Genomic DNA, 17,867 nt, shown 5'->3' on the forward strand with positions numbered 1-17,867 from the left:
TTGAAAAATAGCATTTATTTTCTCATTTTCCTTTCCCAAAAACGGGATCAAAGATTTTCCAGGAACCAACGTTCATATCTATAATGCAAAAGACCTTGTGGCGTTGACAGTCAGTTGACGGAGTGCAGCATGGGAGTGAACAGTCAGAATTCTGTATAAAAATCAGCCACCAAGATAAAAAAGTGGCGATCTCAGGCTACGATACTGGTTGTCAGCAAGATGTTGGTCAGGTGCCATTTATGCCTTGACCAAGGCGGCAAACTCTGTAAAATTAAGCAGAAACAAATAATCAGAAGACAATGTAGAGTGGCTGGTATTATATTTGAGCAATTATGTTTTTATATATTCAACAAGGAGTAAATTCCTCACCATCAACTCCAATCATGCCATCACCATCAGCATCTCCAGCTTTCAGGAAGGCCTTTGTCTCTGCATCACTGAGCGCTCTGGCGCCAGCGGAGAAGTTCTGCAGGAACAGTCTGAAGGGCACAAACAAACAATCAACCTCAAGCATTGTTCCAGGGTTTGAACCAGTAGACACCAGGTCAGTTTATTATGAAAATGATTTAAGACTGGACTTACTTGAGCTCATCCTCCTCAATGAAGCCGCTCTTGTCCTGGTCGATGATGTAGAAGGCCTTCTTGATGTCGTCGGGGGTCTTTGCAGTCAAGCCAACCTTGGCGAAGAAGGTCTTGTAGTTGAAGGAGTCAGCAGCTGGAAGGTAATTTAATCAGGTTTCTTAGCATGATGGTGGAGATAAATGGCCTACATGTAGGACTTAGAATAACATTTGATTTAAGGGTCTTAAAATACATGACAAGCTCTAACAAATTATATTTACAACTTGAAATGAAAATACTGTCATCATTTACACACCCTCATGTTGTTTCAAATCCACACAACTTTCTTCCGTGGAGCACAGAAGGGGATGTTAGGCAGAATGACAGTCTTAGTCTTTGTCCATTCATGAAAATGAATAGTGACTGAGACTTTCAGTGCCTAACATTCTGCCTTTTGTTCCACGCAAAAAAGAAAGTCAAGTGGGTTTGGGACGACATGAAATTGATGTTTTCGCTTTAGGTTGTGGGTCTGTAGGACGGTCCAGAAACATGCAGGTTACCTTGACAGGCCTGCAGGGCTGCAGTGACGTCAGCATCAGACAGAATACCAGCGAATGCCATGATTAGCCTAAAAAAAGGGCAGAGGGTTTAATTTTACTTGGATAAATTAATTAGATTATGTATATTTTACATTTTTATAGGTATAATTTCAGCCTTATAATAAGCCTACTCCAGACACCCAGGTCATCAGAAACTATTTGCTCCCATATATTCTTGGCAAATGATCAACGGCAGTCATTGCATATGTCTTTAACACTATAGTGTGAAATGATTAGGGATGCACCGATATGAAAATTTTGGCCGATACCAGTAATCGATAATTCTTTACATTTGAAAGAGGACAACCGATATATTGGCCGATAAATCTAAATTCAAATTTTGATATACTTTGAGAGCCTGATTACAAAAACAAAAAGCTTACCATTAAAAGCCATGTCCCAAACACTTCAATATAAATCATACACATTCAGTTTGAACCAGTGTAAGATTCCTTAAAGGGATAGTTCACCCAAAAATGAAAATTCTGTCAGTAATCACTCACCCTCATGTTGTTCCAACGTAAGGCTTTCGTTCATCTTCGGAACACAAATTAAGATATTTTTGATGAAATCTGAGAGCTGTCTCACTCCTTCATGGGCTTCTACGGGATCGAAACTTGCCAGCTTTAATAAAAGTTATTAAAGACATTGTTAAAATAGTCCATGTGACTACAGTGGCTCAACTGTGTTGTGTTCTACGTCACACGCATCACACACATGACCAGCGTCGGCCAATAGTGAGCCTACATGGTGACATACAACCCAGACGCGCTACGTTAATTCATTCAGGCCCACACAGACGAAAATGAATAGTTGAATAAAAGTCGTTATTTTTGTTGTTTTTTGCCCACAAAAAGTATTCTCGTCGCTTGATAAATTTGTGGTTGAGCCACTGTAGTCACTTGGACTATTTTAACGATGTCTTTAATAACTTTTCTGAGCCGGCAAGTTTCGATCCCTTAGAAGCCTAGGCTATATGGAGGAGTGAGACAGCTCTCAGATTTCATCAGAAATATCTTAATTTGTGTTCTGAAGATGAACGAAAGCCTTACGGGGTTGGAACAACGTGAGGGTGAGTGATTACTGACAGAATTTTCATTTTTGGGTGAACTATCCCTTTAACTTTTAAAATGTATTTTACACTCCTTTGGCCAACTTTCTTTATTAAAAAATGGTAACACTTTATAATAAGGTTTCATTTAGTTAACATTACTTAACATGAACCAAAAAAGAATTAACAATACTTCTACAGCATTTATTAATCTTAGTTAATGTTAATCTCAACATTTTCTAAGACATTTTAAGATCCAAAGTTGTATCTTTAACATTAGTTAATGCACTGTCAACTAACATGAACACAAATATTTTATTAACTAACGTTAACAAAGGTTATTGCTCTCTGTTAGTTAATGTTAGTTAATGCATTAACACATGAGACCTTATTGTAAAGTGTTCCCAAAAAAATCAATTGCCCAACAAAAAAGAAAAATTTAAATAAAATAAAATCATTTACTTAATGCAAACAAGCCATTGGATAACATTGGGCTCCATAAAAAAACGAAACAAAATGCATGTGCCATGGATAAATAAAATGAAATAGTCTTAGAATAATACATTATAAATCTCACCCATCAAACCGATTAAACAGAAATAAAGAGAATAAATCTAAACACGTCCGAACTCCAAGACAAAATTATTCCCACTCCATGTGGCCGAGATTTAATAAGTCAACCCATCCTCTCCGGATCAGCCCGTAGTCGTATGGCCGTTGTTGCCCGTTGCAAGATATTGTGACCTGAGAAGACACTCACTCACCTCTAGTTGTCTTTAGGGTTTGGATTCGCAAAGATGAAACTGGTTCCTGCAGTGATCAACAACTCCATGGCTTCCACCTTATATACTACTACTCAACCGAAATAGGAGAAAAGGCATAATGTAATGGACACCGCATGGGGGGCAGTTGGTTGAAAAATTTGTCCAGTAGTCAGGGTATTCTATTTATATGCTCTTAAATGAAGATGCTTGAAATGTAGGCTACGTATAAGTCCTTAATATCGCGCCGGCTAATAATATACGATGCCAACATAATATACGAGGACGAAAGCCCTCTGTAGTAACTTAGATATTCTGAAAATCAAGGGCAAGAGTTACACCTTGCCCTAACCAGACGCGATGCGATAAAATTCCAGCGACAAATAATTTGTTTGTCCACAGTAGACGCGACGCGACTGCGAGATGCCTCAAAATCAATCAAAACGCACAGCCAATCAGAACAGCGTGTGGGCGGAGTCTCGCGGCAAGTGCACAGCACCAGACAGTAATCTTGACGGCACTCGCAAGAAAATGGATAAGTAGGCTACATAATCAAATTCACAAATATTACACCATTTAAACATTATTAAAAATACATAGGCTACTGAGTTACTAAAACAATCTTTGTCAATGAATACACTCGTGTCATCACAGTTTGAACGTTCTTGTTTCATGCAAGATCTGAGGTGAATTATCCATTGTTGCTTTTACAGTTATGACTGGGAGCACTAAATGATATTCAAAGTCACATGGCATGCTTTTAACATTAAATAAAGCACATAAACAGTACCTAGATTATCATTGCCACACTTTGTGTTTGTTGTTCCAGCCGCGACGTCGCAGAAAAAATAGAAACCGTTTCTAAAATAGAATCGTTGCGTGTCGCAGTCGCGGCTGGTTAGGACAAAAACTCAACATGGAAAAGATACATGGAAGAGAACATGATAACAAGATAACATGGAAGGTCATTTTGCCTCTGAGAACTAAACCAAGTTCGCTGTACAGTCGTGTAAATAGCAAATCATCTCACAAGCTTTGGAGTCAGGAAGCGCATGAATCACAAATGCACCATAACTGACGGATGAGGTGGCCATCATAGTATTTTCGGTCGATACTATGTGCTTTGGAAATGTATGGTAGATGCAAACTCACAGATCATCGTTGATCAGTGATTTCAGCTTTCGGTTCGCATTTCTCAAGCGTCTACCGTATGCTTCTCTGAGCACCTCTTAACAGCGTCACGTTTGATTTTAAAGTCATAAAACATAGGCCTACAGCTATTGACTGAAGCAGGCCTATGATAAAAATGTGAGAGAGACTTTTTATTGATGTTAGGCTATTTGATTTTATTAAGACTATAATATGCAAAAACATTTGTTCGACAATAAAGATGATTATATCATTTTTTGCTGTTGTGATAATTACATGTTTCAGTTTTTGTAGAAAACGTCCATAAGCCATCTACTTAGGCTATCCCAAGTCGGATCCTAAATCCTAAAATCAATCAGCTACGTTCATCACTTATTTCTAAATTTCACATTATTTTATTTATTTCTAATGAAATATCACTACTCATACAGTTACTAATTAAAATTACATGATCAAAACAATCATACAAAAAATACATTGAGTGTGTTAAAAAATATTTACATTGCTCTACTTGCTGCACATTGCAGTAAGCTAGATTGACATTAGAATATCGTATTAATATATGCGGGATGAGTTGCTAAATGGCATGCAATTAATTTTAAAATATAGGCATATTGCATGGAAGAGCAAATGCTATATTGCTTTTACTACAAATAAATCTCTTTGTGATTAGCCACTTGAAATGTTACACTTGTAAAAATAGCTGATTACTCTGAATTTAAACTTTGTTTGAAACATGGGGGATACTGCAAGTACACAAGTCAAAATATAATGTCTCGGTTACTAATGTAACCCTCGTTCCCTAAAGGAGGGAACGGGAGACGACATAATTGGGATTGCCTTGAGAGGCCAATCTACTTCGAGAGTATTAAAACGAGCCAATGCACATTGGCATGCGATAATTGCATCAGCTGCTCTGCTTGCAGCGCAATAACGAGCAGCAGGTGCGTCGCATATTGTCTTACACTGAGGAGCCGAGAAGTGTTCGGCCGTACAGCGATGGTCAGCAACCATGGCGACGGGACGTTACGTCTCCCGTTCCTTCCTTCAGGGAACGAGGGTTACATTAGTAACCGAGACGGTCCCTTTCAGTCGCTCACGTTCGACGTAACGTTGACGTGACGACGTATTTGGGATCCCATGGAAAGACTGTCAGATCCCCAACTTGCTGGGGCGGAAGGCCTGCGTAGAGGAGTTCGAACTGCTGTTCCGTTATACCCCACACAGTGGAACTTTTGGATAACGCTGGGAAAGCGTGCCTTTTCAGGGGAGAGGGACGCTGCGGAAGCCACATCCTGTCCGAAGGGGGGTACCATGTGGAGAATACACATATGGACTGGCCGAAGGGGCAGTACAACATATGGAATGTCACTGGGGTGGCTCCAGCCTGAGAAGGGGGAGGCAGCACCGGACAATGACGGCAGAGCGGACTCTGCCAAGGGAAAGACACAGGCTCACCGCAGGGAGCTGGTCGTGGAAGAATATGCATATGGGATCGCCGCAGGGATCACTACATATGGAACCCAGTCTAGCACAAGTTATACAAGCATACGAGCACTAGGCCTGGCGTCGGACGCTCCGCAACGTCCGACTGCCAAAGGGGTGCGGAGGAACTCACAGGGTTCGCCTGAGTGGGGAACTCAACTGGAGCAAAAAGCACACGTATCCGTTCCAGTGGAAGGGAGTGGCGCAGCAAGCCGACACTAGAGCGGGAACTTCGGTGTTACCGGCTGGTTGAAGCGAGCACACAGGAAGAAACCATCTCAACACATAGGTTATAACACCTAGCGAACGTGTTAGGTGTCGCACAGCCCGCAGGTCTACAGATGTCTGTCAGCGAGGTGCCCGCTGTCAGGTTCCACTTCAACACATAGAGGCACCTCCTGGAGGGAGCTTTAGCGGAAGTGATGGTGTCAATTACCGCTAGGGGTACCTCCGCGTCCCATCCAGGGACCAGACATGGAGTTTCCAAAGGTCCGGACGAGGAATGAGCGAGGGAGGAGCTGTCTCGAGGAGCACTAGTTCCAGGAACCAGGTCCAGTTGGGCTAATACGGCGTAACAAGCAAGACCTGTTCCTCGTCCTCCCTGACTTTGCACAAGGTCTGTGCAAGAAGGCTCAATGGGGGAAACACATACTTGCGTAGGCTCCGGTGCCAGCTGTGTGCCAGAGCATCCGTGCCGAGGGTCCCCTCGGTCAGGGAATACAATAACTGGCAGTGAGACGTGTCCGGGGCGGCAAACAGATCTACCTGTGTGGTCCCGAAGCGCCTGAAAATCAGCTGGACCACCTGGGGATGGAGTCGGCATTCTCCCGGCAGCACGTGCTGCCGTGAGAGCTCGTCGGCTGCTGGGTTGAGCAGGCCCGGAATGTAAATGGCACGAAGCGACTCCAGAGGATGAGACGGCGGGCGATTTGTGACATGCGGCGGGAGCGTAGACCACCTTGGCGGTTGATGTACGCAACGGTTGCAGTGCTGTCCGTACGGACCAGTGCATGCTTGCCTAGTAGCGCCGTTTTGAAGCGGCTCAGCACAAGATGTACTGCTAACAACTCGAGGCAGTTGATGTGCCAATGCAGTTGAGGCCCCGTCCACAGACCTGAAGCTGCATGCCCGTTGTACGTTTCCCCCCAGCCGGTGGCAGAGGCATCCATGGAGACCACAGAATGCCTGGACACTTGTTCTAGGGGAACACCTGCCCGCAGGAATGAAGGGTCTGACCACAAGCTGAGAGTTTGGTGACAGTGTGTGGTCACTTGGACCCGGCACGAGCTGCTCTGCCACGCCCATCTCGGGGCTCGATCATGGAGCCAGTTTTGGTGCGGCCTCATATGAAGCAATCCGAGCGGCGTTACCACGGCTGCAGATGCCATATGCTCCAGGAGCCTCTGAAACAATTTCAGTGGTGCCGCTGTCCTGCGTCTGAGCGAGCTCACACAGTTCAACACTGACTGGACACAGGCCTCGGTGAGGTGCGCTGTCATGTTGATCGAGTCTAACTCCATATCGAGAAAAAATATCCTCTGCCCGGGGGTGAGTTTGCTCTTTTTCCAGTCGACCCGAAGCCCTGAGGTGACTGAGCACCATGCCCCTGTGCCCCTGTGTTCGCACAACTGCTCTCTCTTACTGCGAGGATAAGCCAGTCGTTGAGGTAGTTGAGAATATGAACACCATGCTCGCACATGGGAGCAATGGCCGCCTCCGCGACTTTCGTGAAGACACAGGGCGACAGGGCCAGCCCGAAGGGTAAGACTTTGTACTGATATGCCCGTCCCTCGAACGCAAAGCGAAGAAACGGTATGTGTCGAGGGAGAATCGAGACATGAAAGTATGCGCCGCTGCAAACCAATCTTGGGGACGGATGCATTTGAAAATGCGTTTCTGCGTAAGCATCTTGAACGGTAACCAGTGAAGGGACCGGTTCAGGACATGCAGGTCCAAGATAGGTCGTAACCCACCGCTTTTCTTCGGTACAATGAAGTACGGGCTGTAGAAGCCGGTCTTCATATCGGCTGGAGGGACTGGCTCGATTGTGTCCTTCGCCAGTAGGACTGCAATCTCTGCCCGGTGAAGGCCGGGCCAACTGAATCGCATAGCCGAGTCTGATGGTACGGATGAGCCAGCGAGACGGGCTGGGAAGTGCTAGCCAGGCTTCCAGACACCGTACAAGCGGGACCAACGGCACAGACACAGACGCACCCGAGGTGGAGCAGCGCGGCGGAATGCAGGGACCCAACTTGGATGGCATAGCGGCCCGAAGTGGGGTCTGAGTGTGCAACACTAACCTGACTCCACCGATCGGCAGGTCACCCTGGCTATACGCAGAAATAGCCCTTTTCTGGAGCACCAGAAGAAGAGCTAGATTGAGGCATAGACGAGGGGACTCCACCTCGTTGAGGCACTTGAGTCTCGACCACACATCTAGAGCGCCGAACGACGCACGCTGGGTTCCAAGCCGGCAGCTTGAAGGCACACGGCACGCTAATCACTTAAACCTTAATGAGAAAGGCAAGACGAACAATGTGCCGACGTGGTCATGCTTTCAGAGAGAACATAAGCCACCCACGAGCACAGTTTTAGCACACTTAAGCCCAGGCATGTGAAACAGTGATCGTGGCCGTCACATGAGGATAGGAAACGACTGCATCCAGAAACACACGGTTTGAATGACGTCTTGAAAAAGACGCAGTGTCAAACCTTGTATGCTCTTTCAGGAAAAACTGCTCTCTCTGGTGCTGAAGCACCCAGGGATGACTGTGGCTACACAAACAGGACGATAGTGCAAGCCTGATGTGAGCACTCACATTCTCATTGAAGGCAGGGGCAGGGGGAGGGAGGAGCAATCGAACTCGGGTTCGAACAGGCAATCGAACCAAGTGTGAAAGCGCCCTTAAGCACAAAAATGCCATAATATGTTTGCTATTTAGGAAACATTCTAAGTTCACATACTTGTTTCTCTGAAAACAATGCTACAGCCAGTTATTCTACTTTGAAATATGTGACCCTGGACCACAAAACCAGTCACAAGGGTAAATTTTTTTAAATGAGATGTATACATAATCTGAAATCTAAACATTGAGAAAATGCCCTTTAAAGTTGTCCATTTATGTTCGCGATTTTGCTGCATTCACTCACAAAAATAATTGTTTCATATGTTTATGGTAAGAAATTTACAAAATATCTTCATGGAATATGATCTTTACTTAATTTTCTAATGATTTTTGGCATAAAAGAAAAATTGTTAATTTTGAGCCATTGCCACAAATATACCCGTGCCACTTATGAATGGTTTTGTGGTCCAGGGTCACATATGTGTTTCCGTGTCGGAATGTCCGTTTTTGTTTTGGTCTGTGATCCCGCCTGCTGCCAATATACCAATAGTATTTCACGAGTTCACATGTTAATGAAATCTGATGTAATATTATAATGCATATTTGGCTTGCTGTCCGGGGGGAGGGCTCCGAGCTCGGAATTCGGCCCGACCCCAGAGTACTCCCCCCTATGAATGTATAGATCATAGGTATCTATGAGCAGACCCAGCCGAGTGTGAGGTGATGGGGTGGTGGCGGGATGCTGAGAAATTTGTCATGAGACAGGAGGTATTTATACTGGCTTCTTCTTGTGCTGATTGGATGATTACCTGAACATGCTCCTCCCGAACTTTGTTACATAAAACTTCATTTCGACACCTCGAGTTGCCAGCTGGCAGAAAACACAGTGTATTGCAGCCAGCAAACAAACTAGGTCAGAGATCGCAGATTCTACCCGACCTAAGCCTCGGGCATCCATCTAAAAAGTTCTATGTCCAGAGGTATATTAAAATGCGGATGAATCAACTCATCAACTTACAGTGTAAGCGCTTGTTGCCTTCCGTTGTCCATTAAGCTCGTTCACAGGGCGGTGCACAGACCTTTTGATGGGCATGTGCTGAAAATGAAAAAAGCCCTCCCACTGTTCGTTTTTTTTTTCACGGTTCGGTACGTCTCAGACAGTGCACAAATATTGAGTTCACTTTCAAGTCTTGTGCTGGAATGGACAAATTCACACAAAAATTGTCAACATGTCTGTCTTGATGAGTATCCTATAGCAGACATAGCCTGTTATGCCTTAAGTGAACTTATACGGTTGAGAAAGACAATGCATGTGTGCAGTATCAGTGTACTGAATCTGTGCATTATGTCTTAAAGTGGCAGCAGGAATATTAGGCTCACACTCGCACACAAATCTTTTTTTGCGCGAGTTCTCTTTCGCATCTCTTGAATGTTTAAATTCAAGAACCATTGCAAATGCTAGCCTTCTCTCTCCGGTCCCACATGTCTCCGAACTCAAATAAAATATGAGCCTTAATAGACATAGTGTTTCTTGCGTAAAGATAATGCTGTACTTATTTAAACACGATTTCTGTCAGGACCACTACCCTCAAGTACGATTGACAATTAGCATACAGTTTGGATTGGCGGTATGGTTCCGTTCTGGGCGAGAACTCCCTGCGCATCCATGCAGCCTAGCATGAATGAGAGCAGGGAGAGCAGCAATAACCCCCCTTGTGGTAAACAGAACAGAACCAACATGAATGTTTGCAGATATATTTGATTCCAGGGGAATCAGAATGCCAAATCCTGACTGGGTGAGAGGAGGAGCTGGGGATGGAGGAGGGTAATTAGCTCCTGAGAAACGCGATAGCTGCTGATAATACTGAAGGAGCTTATGTATACGGTGATGGGCGTCGTATTCCTATAGGTAGATGTGGATCAGCTGAGAGTCAGCTGATGCAAGCTTGACTAACGTGACCTGCCAGAACTGACGCTACGCTTAATTTTCATTTTTTCTTGGTCACCCTTTACGTCTGTCTGTCTGTTTTACAAATATTTAGACAATGAAAATAGCTTGTGACTAAATCTTGAAATAGCTTGCGACTAAATCTTGTTGGATCCTCAAACTGTTAGTAATCCTCATAACAAATTTGTTCAGCTGCTCTCAGTCTGCGCTGCTGCGGAACTCCAGAGGGGTGGAGTTATGAGGATTACTTACAGTTTGAGAATCCAACAAGATTTAGTCACAAGCTATTTTTAATAACTTTCATTGGCTAAATATTTGTAAAACAGACAGACAGACGTAAAGGTTGACCAATAGCATTTATTTTTTGACGAATAAAAAAAAACACCACAGCCAAAAAAAGGGCACTTCGGAGTGTAAGGCAAAAAGGGCATGTGCTCTGCACAGGTTGAGCCCTACCTGTGCACATGCCTGCTCATTCATGTTGCGTGTTGTCAAACCTCAAAAAGGCAACCTGCGTGAGCGTCGTGTCTGATGAGAAGGGGGTGGGAGAAACAACCCTCTCCAATATTTAGAATTTGTACTGCAGTAGGCTACCCATTTCAACCGCTAGATGTCAATATTACATATAGGTAGCCTACTGCACCTTTAAAGACTAAAAAGATTTTTAGAAAATATTAGTAACACTACTATATATAGTTTGAATTCAGAATTATTACTTAGCCTACTTTTTCTATAAGATCTGATTCAGAAAAGAAGTGTGCATATTGATGTAGGTTAGATTAGAGGATAAACTATAACTTTCTTTCTTTGGCAAAGAGAGGCAAATATTTTAATTAGTATAGTATAACAATTATACAGAACTGTGGTGTTAAAAGTACACTCAAAAAGAGAAAGTGAGATTCTCCTCCTTTGCTTCAGTCATGTTGTGTCGTGTGTGATATGCCTTTGGGATCTGAGTATAAAGTGACACTCTCACTCAGTCACTGAGAGCTGTAAGTGATGACTGCGCAAGGCTCATTAGCTCACTTCCTGAATGTGTTAGACAGGAGTCACACTTAGCCATTCCCTGTTTACATTCAAAAACTGCTAATTCCTCTGTCATTTCAACTAAATGCCTATAGGCCTACTCATTCACACTGCTTGCTAAAATGTTAATGCCTGTGCTTCTTACATGTATCGGTTGTGCCAATGAACCATTGTCCATAGACACTTTTATCTTTTCATAGTAACAGTTTTAACTCTTAAAATAAAATTAAAAAAGGATTTCTTCCCACATGCGAAATTCAGAGATATTGAGCCAAGAATGTTGTTTTACATCAAATGTATTTTTATTTCCTTAGTGCAAAAGAGGTTGTAAGCTTGCACACAGTAGGTTTTTACAGAAACAATACAATGCAATGAAACAATATTAATTATAAATAGCTTTTCAAGACATTGAGCGTGCGTTCTTTGCAAGGAGGAGTTCATAAATAAATATAAAAAAGATGATAGGTAAGCAGAGCTCTGGTTCCAAAGACAAGGGTCAATGAATGCTTAGGCCTTTACAAGCAAAGCAAACTCTGTGGAAAGAAATGATAAAGATAACAATTACAGTCTGAAATTGATAATTTTAACATCTCATTCATATCAGTAAGAACCGCTTAAAGCTTAGAGGTACAACCTTCTAACTAAACCAATATCATCCAAAATGTATATGAGATTATTACAGAACTAAATAGTTGAAGTTTTACTGCAGGTCTATTATTGGTTTATCTAGTTGGTTAGCCGCATATACTGTAGCAGGCCTGCTTTAAATTTAAAACTAGCAACAAAGTCAAGAGCTAAAAATGTAAGATGGAAAAAGATGTTCTGTAACAAAGATTTTTTTAAGCTTCATTGGAATTCATAGGTTTAATCATGTCGTATAATGCTTTGACACCTCAGTACTGTAAAGTCATAAAAAAATTATGAATATGAGATTAAGTAACCCAGGCTTACCATCAACTCCAATCATGCCATCACCATCAGCATCTCCAGCTTTCAGGAAGGCCTTTGTCTCTGCATCACTGAGCGCTCTGGCGCCAGCGGAGAAGTTCTGCAGGAACAGTCTGAAGGGCACAAACAAACAATCAACCTCAAGCATTGTTCCAGGGTTTGAACCAGTAGACACCAGGTCAGTTTATTATGAAAATGATTTAAGACTGGACTTACTTGAGCTCATCCTCCTCAATGAAGCCGCTCTTGTCCTGGTCGATGATGTAGAAGGCCTTCTTGATGTCGTCGGGGGTCTTTGCGCTCAGGCCAACCTTGGCGAAGAAGGTCTTGTAGTTGAAAGAGTCAGCAGCTGGGATTACACATGAAAACACATTAAAAATCAGCGAATTTATCAATAGTCTATTGTTTTTCTGTGGAGAGTTATAGCAGATGTATCTTACCAGCGCAATCCTTAAGGGCTGCAGCCACATCATCGTCCTTGAGAATACCAGCAAATGCCATTTTGATTTTTCTGGAAATAAGACCCACATAAGATGATGATAAATTAAGATGCAAGGTATTCGACACTCAATTTTGTAAAATCTGAAAAACCAATTATGAAAAATGAACATGTAGCCCCTTTATTCCTAAAAAAAACCCCCCACAAAGCCACCAAAACACAAATTAACCTTCAATTCTCCCATTACAGTTAAACTTCTTCCTACAGTCAAAATATGATCTCTGTTAGGTCATGCGACAATGCCAGATAATTGGATAATTGGATAAAAAAAAAATGGATAATTGCAAGCTCATCCAAAATCTCAGAAAGTATAGCAGGTCCTTGGTTTGGTTAAGTAAAGAGAGTGGTGTATCATCGCGTTTTCAGTCCTGCTGCAAGTCCTTTTACATCCTCATTTTTGTTCCTCCATTTTTCGTTAATCATATTCCATGGTGATTAGAGCAATTCACCGAGCCCTGGTGTATGATCCTCATGGCCTATCATCCGGTAAACTCACCTTTGCGCTGAGCTGACAACTGTTCCACAGATGTTCGACGACTACCCATGGCACCCATGGGCCCGGCTTTTATACGTTTGTCACTGGGGTTGTAACGGACACCATTTGCTTCTGTTGGGTAAGGTTTCGAAAAAAATGTGTCCACTAGTCATTATAGCTCTATTTTTATCCTTTCAAACGGCGATGCTCTGATTCCTTATGGGAAGTATAGAAGGGACCTCCTAGCGCACATCAGTGTTTGCATTTGGGCAATGCCATTTAGTGCTGTAATTCTCATATTAAAAAAATTCTCATATTCAAATATTACTTTCCAACCACTTTAATTGGGAACCACTTCAGTCGGTCTAATAGAAAATTCCTTTAGAAAGAGGCACATAAGTTCCTGCTGGATAAAATTAAATTACTATTTTGCTATCTATCTATTTATTTGTTTATAAAGTTCAGTAGCCTACATTAGGATTTAATTATTTATTCTTTTATATGTGTTGTTCTCATTTTGTGTTTTTATTCGGTGCATTTTTTATTTAATTCCATTATTATTCCTTCCAGATATGTTTCACCCTGCAGGGAAATATGTAAGAATAATTTTTAATGCTTTTTTTTTTTTTTCTTGGGAAGGGTGGGTGGGGGGGTGACCCATTTACAGTCTCTTTACTATATTTATATTCTACATGCAAGATGATGCTTTGCAGATTCTGGGACAGCTGGGGGATTGGACAGAAGCAAACATTTCAGAGTGTCAGATTACTTTCAAATATGATAAAACACTTAAGGTTTTATGTGTATTCAACACTGATAACCAATGCACAGAATTATGCAAAACAAGACAAACTTGCTACTCCAGTGATTACAAATATTGTACTTTACATGTCATTGTGATTTTTTATTGTGTTCGCTTGTTTACTCAACAGCTGCAACAAAACTATTTTAGTTTGAATGATAAAAAATATTCTAATCAAAGATTAAAAATTAATTTTTAGTTACTAAATGTTTGTCACCAGCATGCAAAATCACTTCTGAAGAATTCTCTTTATAGGCTAGACATACACTGAACAAAATTATAACCGCAACACTTTTGTTTTTGCCCCCATTTTTCATGTGCTGAACTCATGTGCTGAATCAGTCAGTATCTGGTGTGACCACCATTTGCCTCACACAGTGCAACACATCTCCTTCGCATAGAGTTGATCAGGTTGTTGATGGTGGCCTGTGGAATGTTGGTCCACTCCTCTTCAATGGCTGTGGGAAGTTGCTGGATATTGGCAGGACCTGGAACACGCTGTCATATACGTCGATCCAGAGCATCCCAAACATGCTCAATGGGTGACAGGTCCGGTGAGTATGCTGGCCATGTAAGAACTGGGATGTTTTCAGCTTCCAGGAATTGTGTACAGATCCTTGCAACATGGGGCCGTGCATTATCATGCTGCAACATGAGGTGATGGTCGTGGATGAATGGCACAAAAATGGGCCTCAGGATCTCGTCACGGTATCTCTGTGCATTCAAAATGCCATCAATAAAATGCACCTGTATTTGTTGTCCATAACATACGCCTGTCCATACCATAACCCCACCGCCACCATGGGCCACTCGATCCACAACATTGACATCAGCAAACCGCTCCCCCACACGATGCCATACACGCTGTCTGCCATCTGCCCAGTACAGTGAAAACCGGGATTCATCTGTGATGAGAACACCTCTCCAAAGTGCCAAACACCATCGAATGTGAGCATTTGCCCACTGAAGTCGGTTACGATGACGAACTGCATTCAGGTCGAGACCCCAATGAGGACGACGAGCATGCAGATGAGCTTCCCTAAGACGGTTTCTGACAGTTTGTGCAGAAATTCTTTGGTTATGCAAACCGATTGTTGCAGCAGCTGTCCGGGTGGCTGGTCTCAGACGATCTTGGAGGTGAAGATGCTGGATGTGGAGGTCCTGGGCTGGTGTGGTTACACGTGGTCTGCGGTTGTGAGGCCGGTTGGATGTACTGCCAAATTCTCTGAAACGACTTTGGAGACAGCTTATGGTAGAGAAATGAACATTCAATTCACGGGCAACAGCTCTGGTGGAAATTCCTGCAGTCAGCATGCCAATTGCACGCTCCCTCAAAACTTGCGACATCTGTGGCATTGTGCTGTGTGATAAAACTGCACATTTTAGAGTGGCCTGTGCCTTTAAGGCACACCTGTGCAATAAACATGCTGTCTAATCTAATCTTGATATGCCACACCATGAGGTGGATGGATTATCTCTGCAAAGGAGAAGTGGTCACTAACACAGATTTAGACAGATTTGTGAACAATATTTGAGAGAAATAGGCCTTTTGTGTACATAGAAAAAGTCTTAGATCTTTGAGTTCAGCTCATGAAAAATGGGGCCAAAAACAAAAGTGTTGCGTCTATAATTTTGTTCAGTGAATATTCAAGATGACTTATTTACAACAAATACACAATAACTATGCAAGAAATATTGTTTGAACATGTTTATTTTGTATTAGGCTACATTTTCTTGTAGAAATTCCAAGCTCAAACAATAACAGTACAGTAAAACATACAAGACAAGCCTGCACAAATCATCTTTGAAAACTGCTATACTGACAAGATCCCAGTGGAAAAATGCAGCTTTTTTTCTTTGCTCATGTTTGACCGTCACAGCTGGTCTCAGGAAGCATTAACAAGGGCTGAAAATTCTACAAGAAAGGTGAAGAAGGTATAGGAGATGTAGATTAATCGCTAACATTTAGCCCACACATTACATGTCATATTTATAAAGTATCTGAGGATAGATACCAACCTTCCAAACTGATCCTCCCATCCCCATCCGTGTCTCCAGCCATGAGGAAGGCCTTGGTTTAAGCTGCTGTAAGCACACAAGCCCCTTTTGAGAAGTTCAGTAGAAACAACCTGGAAAGTGACCTGAGTCACAATATAGGAATACAAATTGAAATTGAATTGAAATGTCTTTGTTTTTTAGTTAATTAATTTGATAAAAATGTAATTATTACACGGCTCTTGATTCTGATTGGTTAATCATAATATTTTCTCATTTTCGCTTTCGTCCATGACAACACTGTATATAAGTGCGCTCATCCAGGTAACTAAAAACAGTGCTACTTTCATGCATTTCAGTTATCGGTGGTATTGAAAATGAAGTCTTAGGACTATTAAAGGGATAGTTCACCCAAAAATGAAAATTGTGTCATCATCTCACCCTCCAAGTTGTTCCAAACCTGTATAAATTTATTTCTTCTGCTGAGCACAAAAGAGGATATTTTGAAGAATATAAAGTTTCCACCCTTCCAGAGTCTCGTCCCGCCGAGACCACCCTTCTAGAGCTTCTTCACGTCATGCCTATCAAGCCAGAATGTCATCACGTCATGCCTGTCGAGCCCTCAGCAAAGATGGCTGCCGCCTCGCCGCCTGAGCCCTCGGCAAAAATGGCCGCCGCCTCGCCGCCTGAGTCCTCAGCCAGGATGGCCGCTGCCACTTCAGAGCCTGTATCTGTTCCTGAGCCTGTATCTGTTCCTGAGTCTGTTCCCAAGCCTGAATCTGTTCCAGAACCTGAGCCTGAGATGGTTCCTGAGCCTGTTCCTGAGCCTGTTCCTGAACTACCACCCAGCATCACTCTTTCACCTCCTCCTATCATAATCTCCTCCACGCCTCTGCTGCTTCCTGTCAGCCCCTCAGCTCACCCTTATTCCATCATCAGTGATGTGGGGTCGCCGCGGGTCTGCCAGTCTCCAGTTCTGTCATGGTCGGTGGATCCCCGGTCTCCGCCTCCGGCCTCCATGACCAGGACTCTACCTCAGCCTGTCGGTCCATTAACTCTACCTTGGCTCCAACCTCTCTCATCTTCACCGTGGCCCATCAGTCCACCAGCTCCGCCGGGCTCCTTCGTCCCTCCGGCTTCGCCTTGGTCGTTCGTCGGCCTGCCCTCGCCTCGGGACTACACTCCTCTGGCTTTGCCTCATCCCTTCGTCCCTCTAGCTCTGTCAGGCTCCTCACTCCCTCCAGCTCCACCTTGGTCCTCTGTCACTCCGGCTCTACCGTGGGCTTCTGGATCCCCGCCTGCGCCTCGGTCGCCAGAGCCGTCGGCATCGCCATGTCCCTCCAGATCCTCAGCATCGCCTTGGCTCGTCGGCTCTCTGTCTACACCCTGGTCTCCACTTCCTCCTGCTCCGCCTCCATCAGTCGGCCCCCTGGAGTCGTCAGCCCTTTCTCCACCAAGGCTCCTCCCTTCATCGGTTCTACCATGGGCTGCCTACCTGGCTGCAGTCTGGATTCCTACTTGCCCCTCCTGCTCCAAGTCCTTCCTGTCTCCTCCTTGGCTCCTCCCACCATTAGCTCCGCCCTGGCCACCTGCACGGCCTGCTCCGCCCTGCTCCGCCCTGGTCTCCTGAGCGGTCGGCACCGCCCTGGAGTCTACATACCCTGCTCACCCTCTGGATTAACCCCTAATTTCCACCAACTGCGGAACGGCTGCGGATCCGCT

General features: G+C 43.6%; 2 protein-coding genes across 2 annotated transcripts; both read right to left on the minus strand.

Annotated features, from left to right (window-relative positions):
- pvalb3 (parvalbumin 3) lies at nucleotides 1-3,397 on the minus strand. Its single transcript, XM_084434280.1, has 5 exons — nucleotides 2,976-3,397; nucleotides 1,122-1,189; nucleotides 583-715; nucleotides 370-479; nucleotides 1-263 (listed from the first exon to the last, which is right to left on the minus strand). Exons 2-5 carry the CDS (start codon nucleotides 1,180-1,182, stop codon nucleotides 238-240), a joined length of 330 nt encoding a protein of 109 aa, XP_084290406.1. The 5' UTR covers nucleotides 1,183-1,189; nucleotides 2,976-3,397; the 3' UTR covers nucleotides 1-237.
- Nucleotides 3,398-11,704: 8,307 nt separating this feature from the next.
- Nucleotides 11,705-13,439, minus strand: LOC311305696 (parvalbumin-2). Its single transcript, XM_084433505.1, has 5 exons — nucleotides 13,370-13,439; nucleotides 12,815-12,885; nucleotides 12,591-12,723; nucleotides 12,378-12,487; nucleotides 11,705-11,959 (listed from the first exon to the last, which is right to left on the minus strand). Exons 2-5 carry the CDS (start codon nucleotides 12,873-12,875, stop codon nucleotides 11,934-11,936), a joined length of 330 nt encoding a protein of 109 aa, XP_084289631.1. The 5' UTR covers nucleotides 12,876-12,885; nucleotides 13,370-13,439; the 3' UTR covers nucleotides 11,705-11,933.
- Nucleotides 13,440-17,867: the final 4,428 nt, after the last annotated feature.

This window comes from Rutilus rutilus (genome assembly GCF_951802725.1).
Source record: "Rutilus rutilus genome assembly, chromosome: 16".
NCBI classification, from domain to species: domain Eukaryota; kingdom Metazoa; phylum Chordata; class Actinopteri; order Cypriniformes; family Leuciscidae; genus Rutilus; species Rutilus rutilus.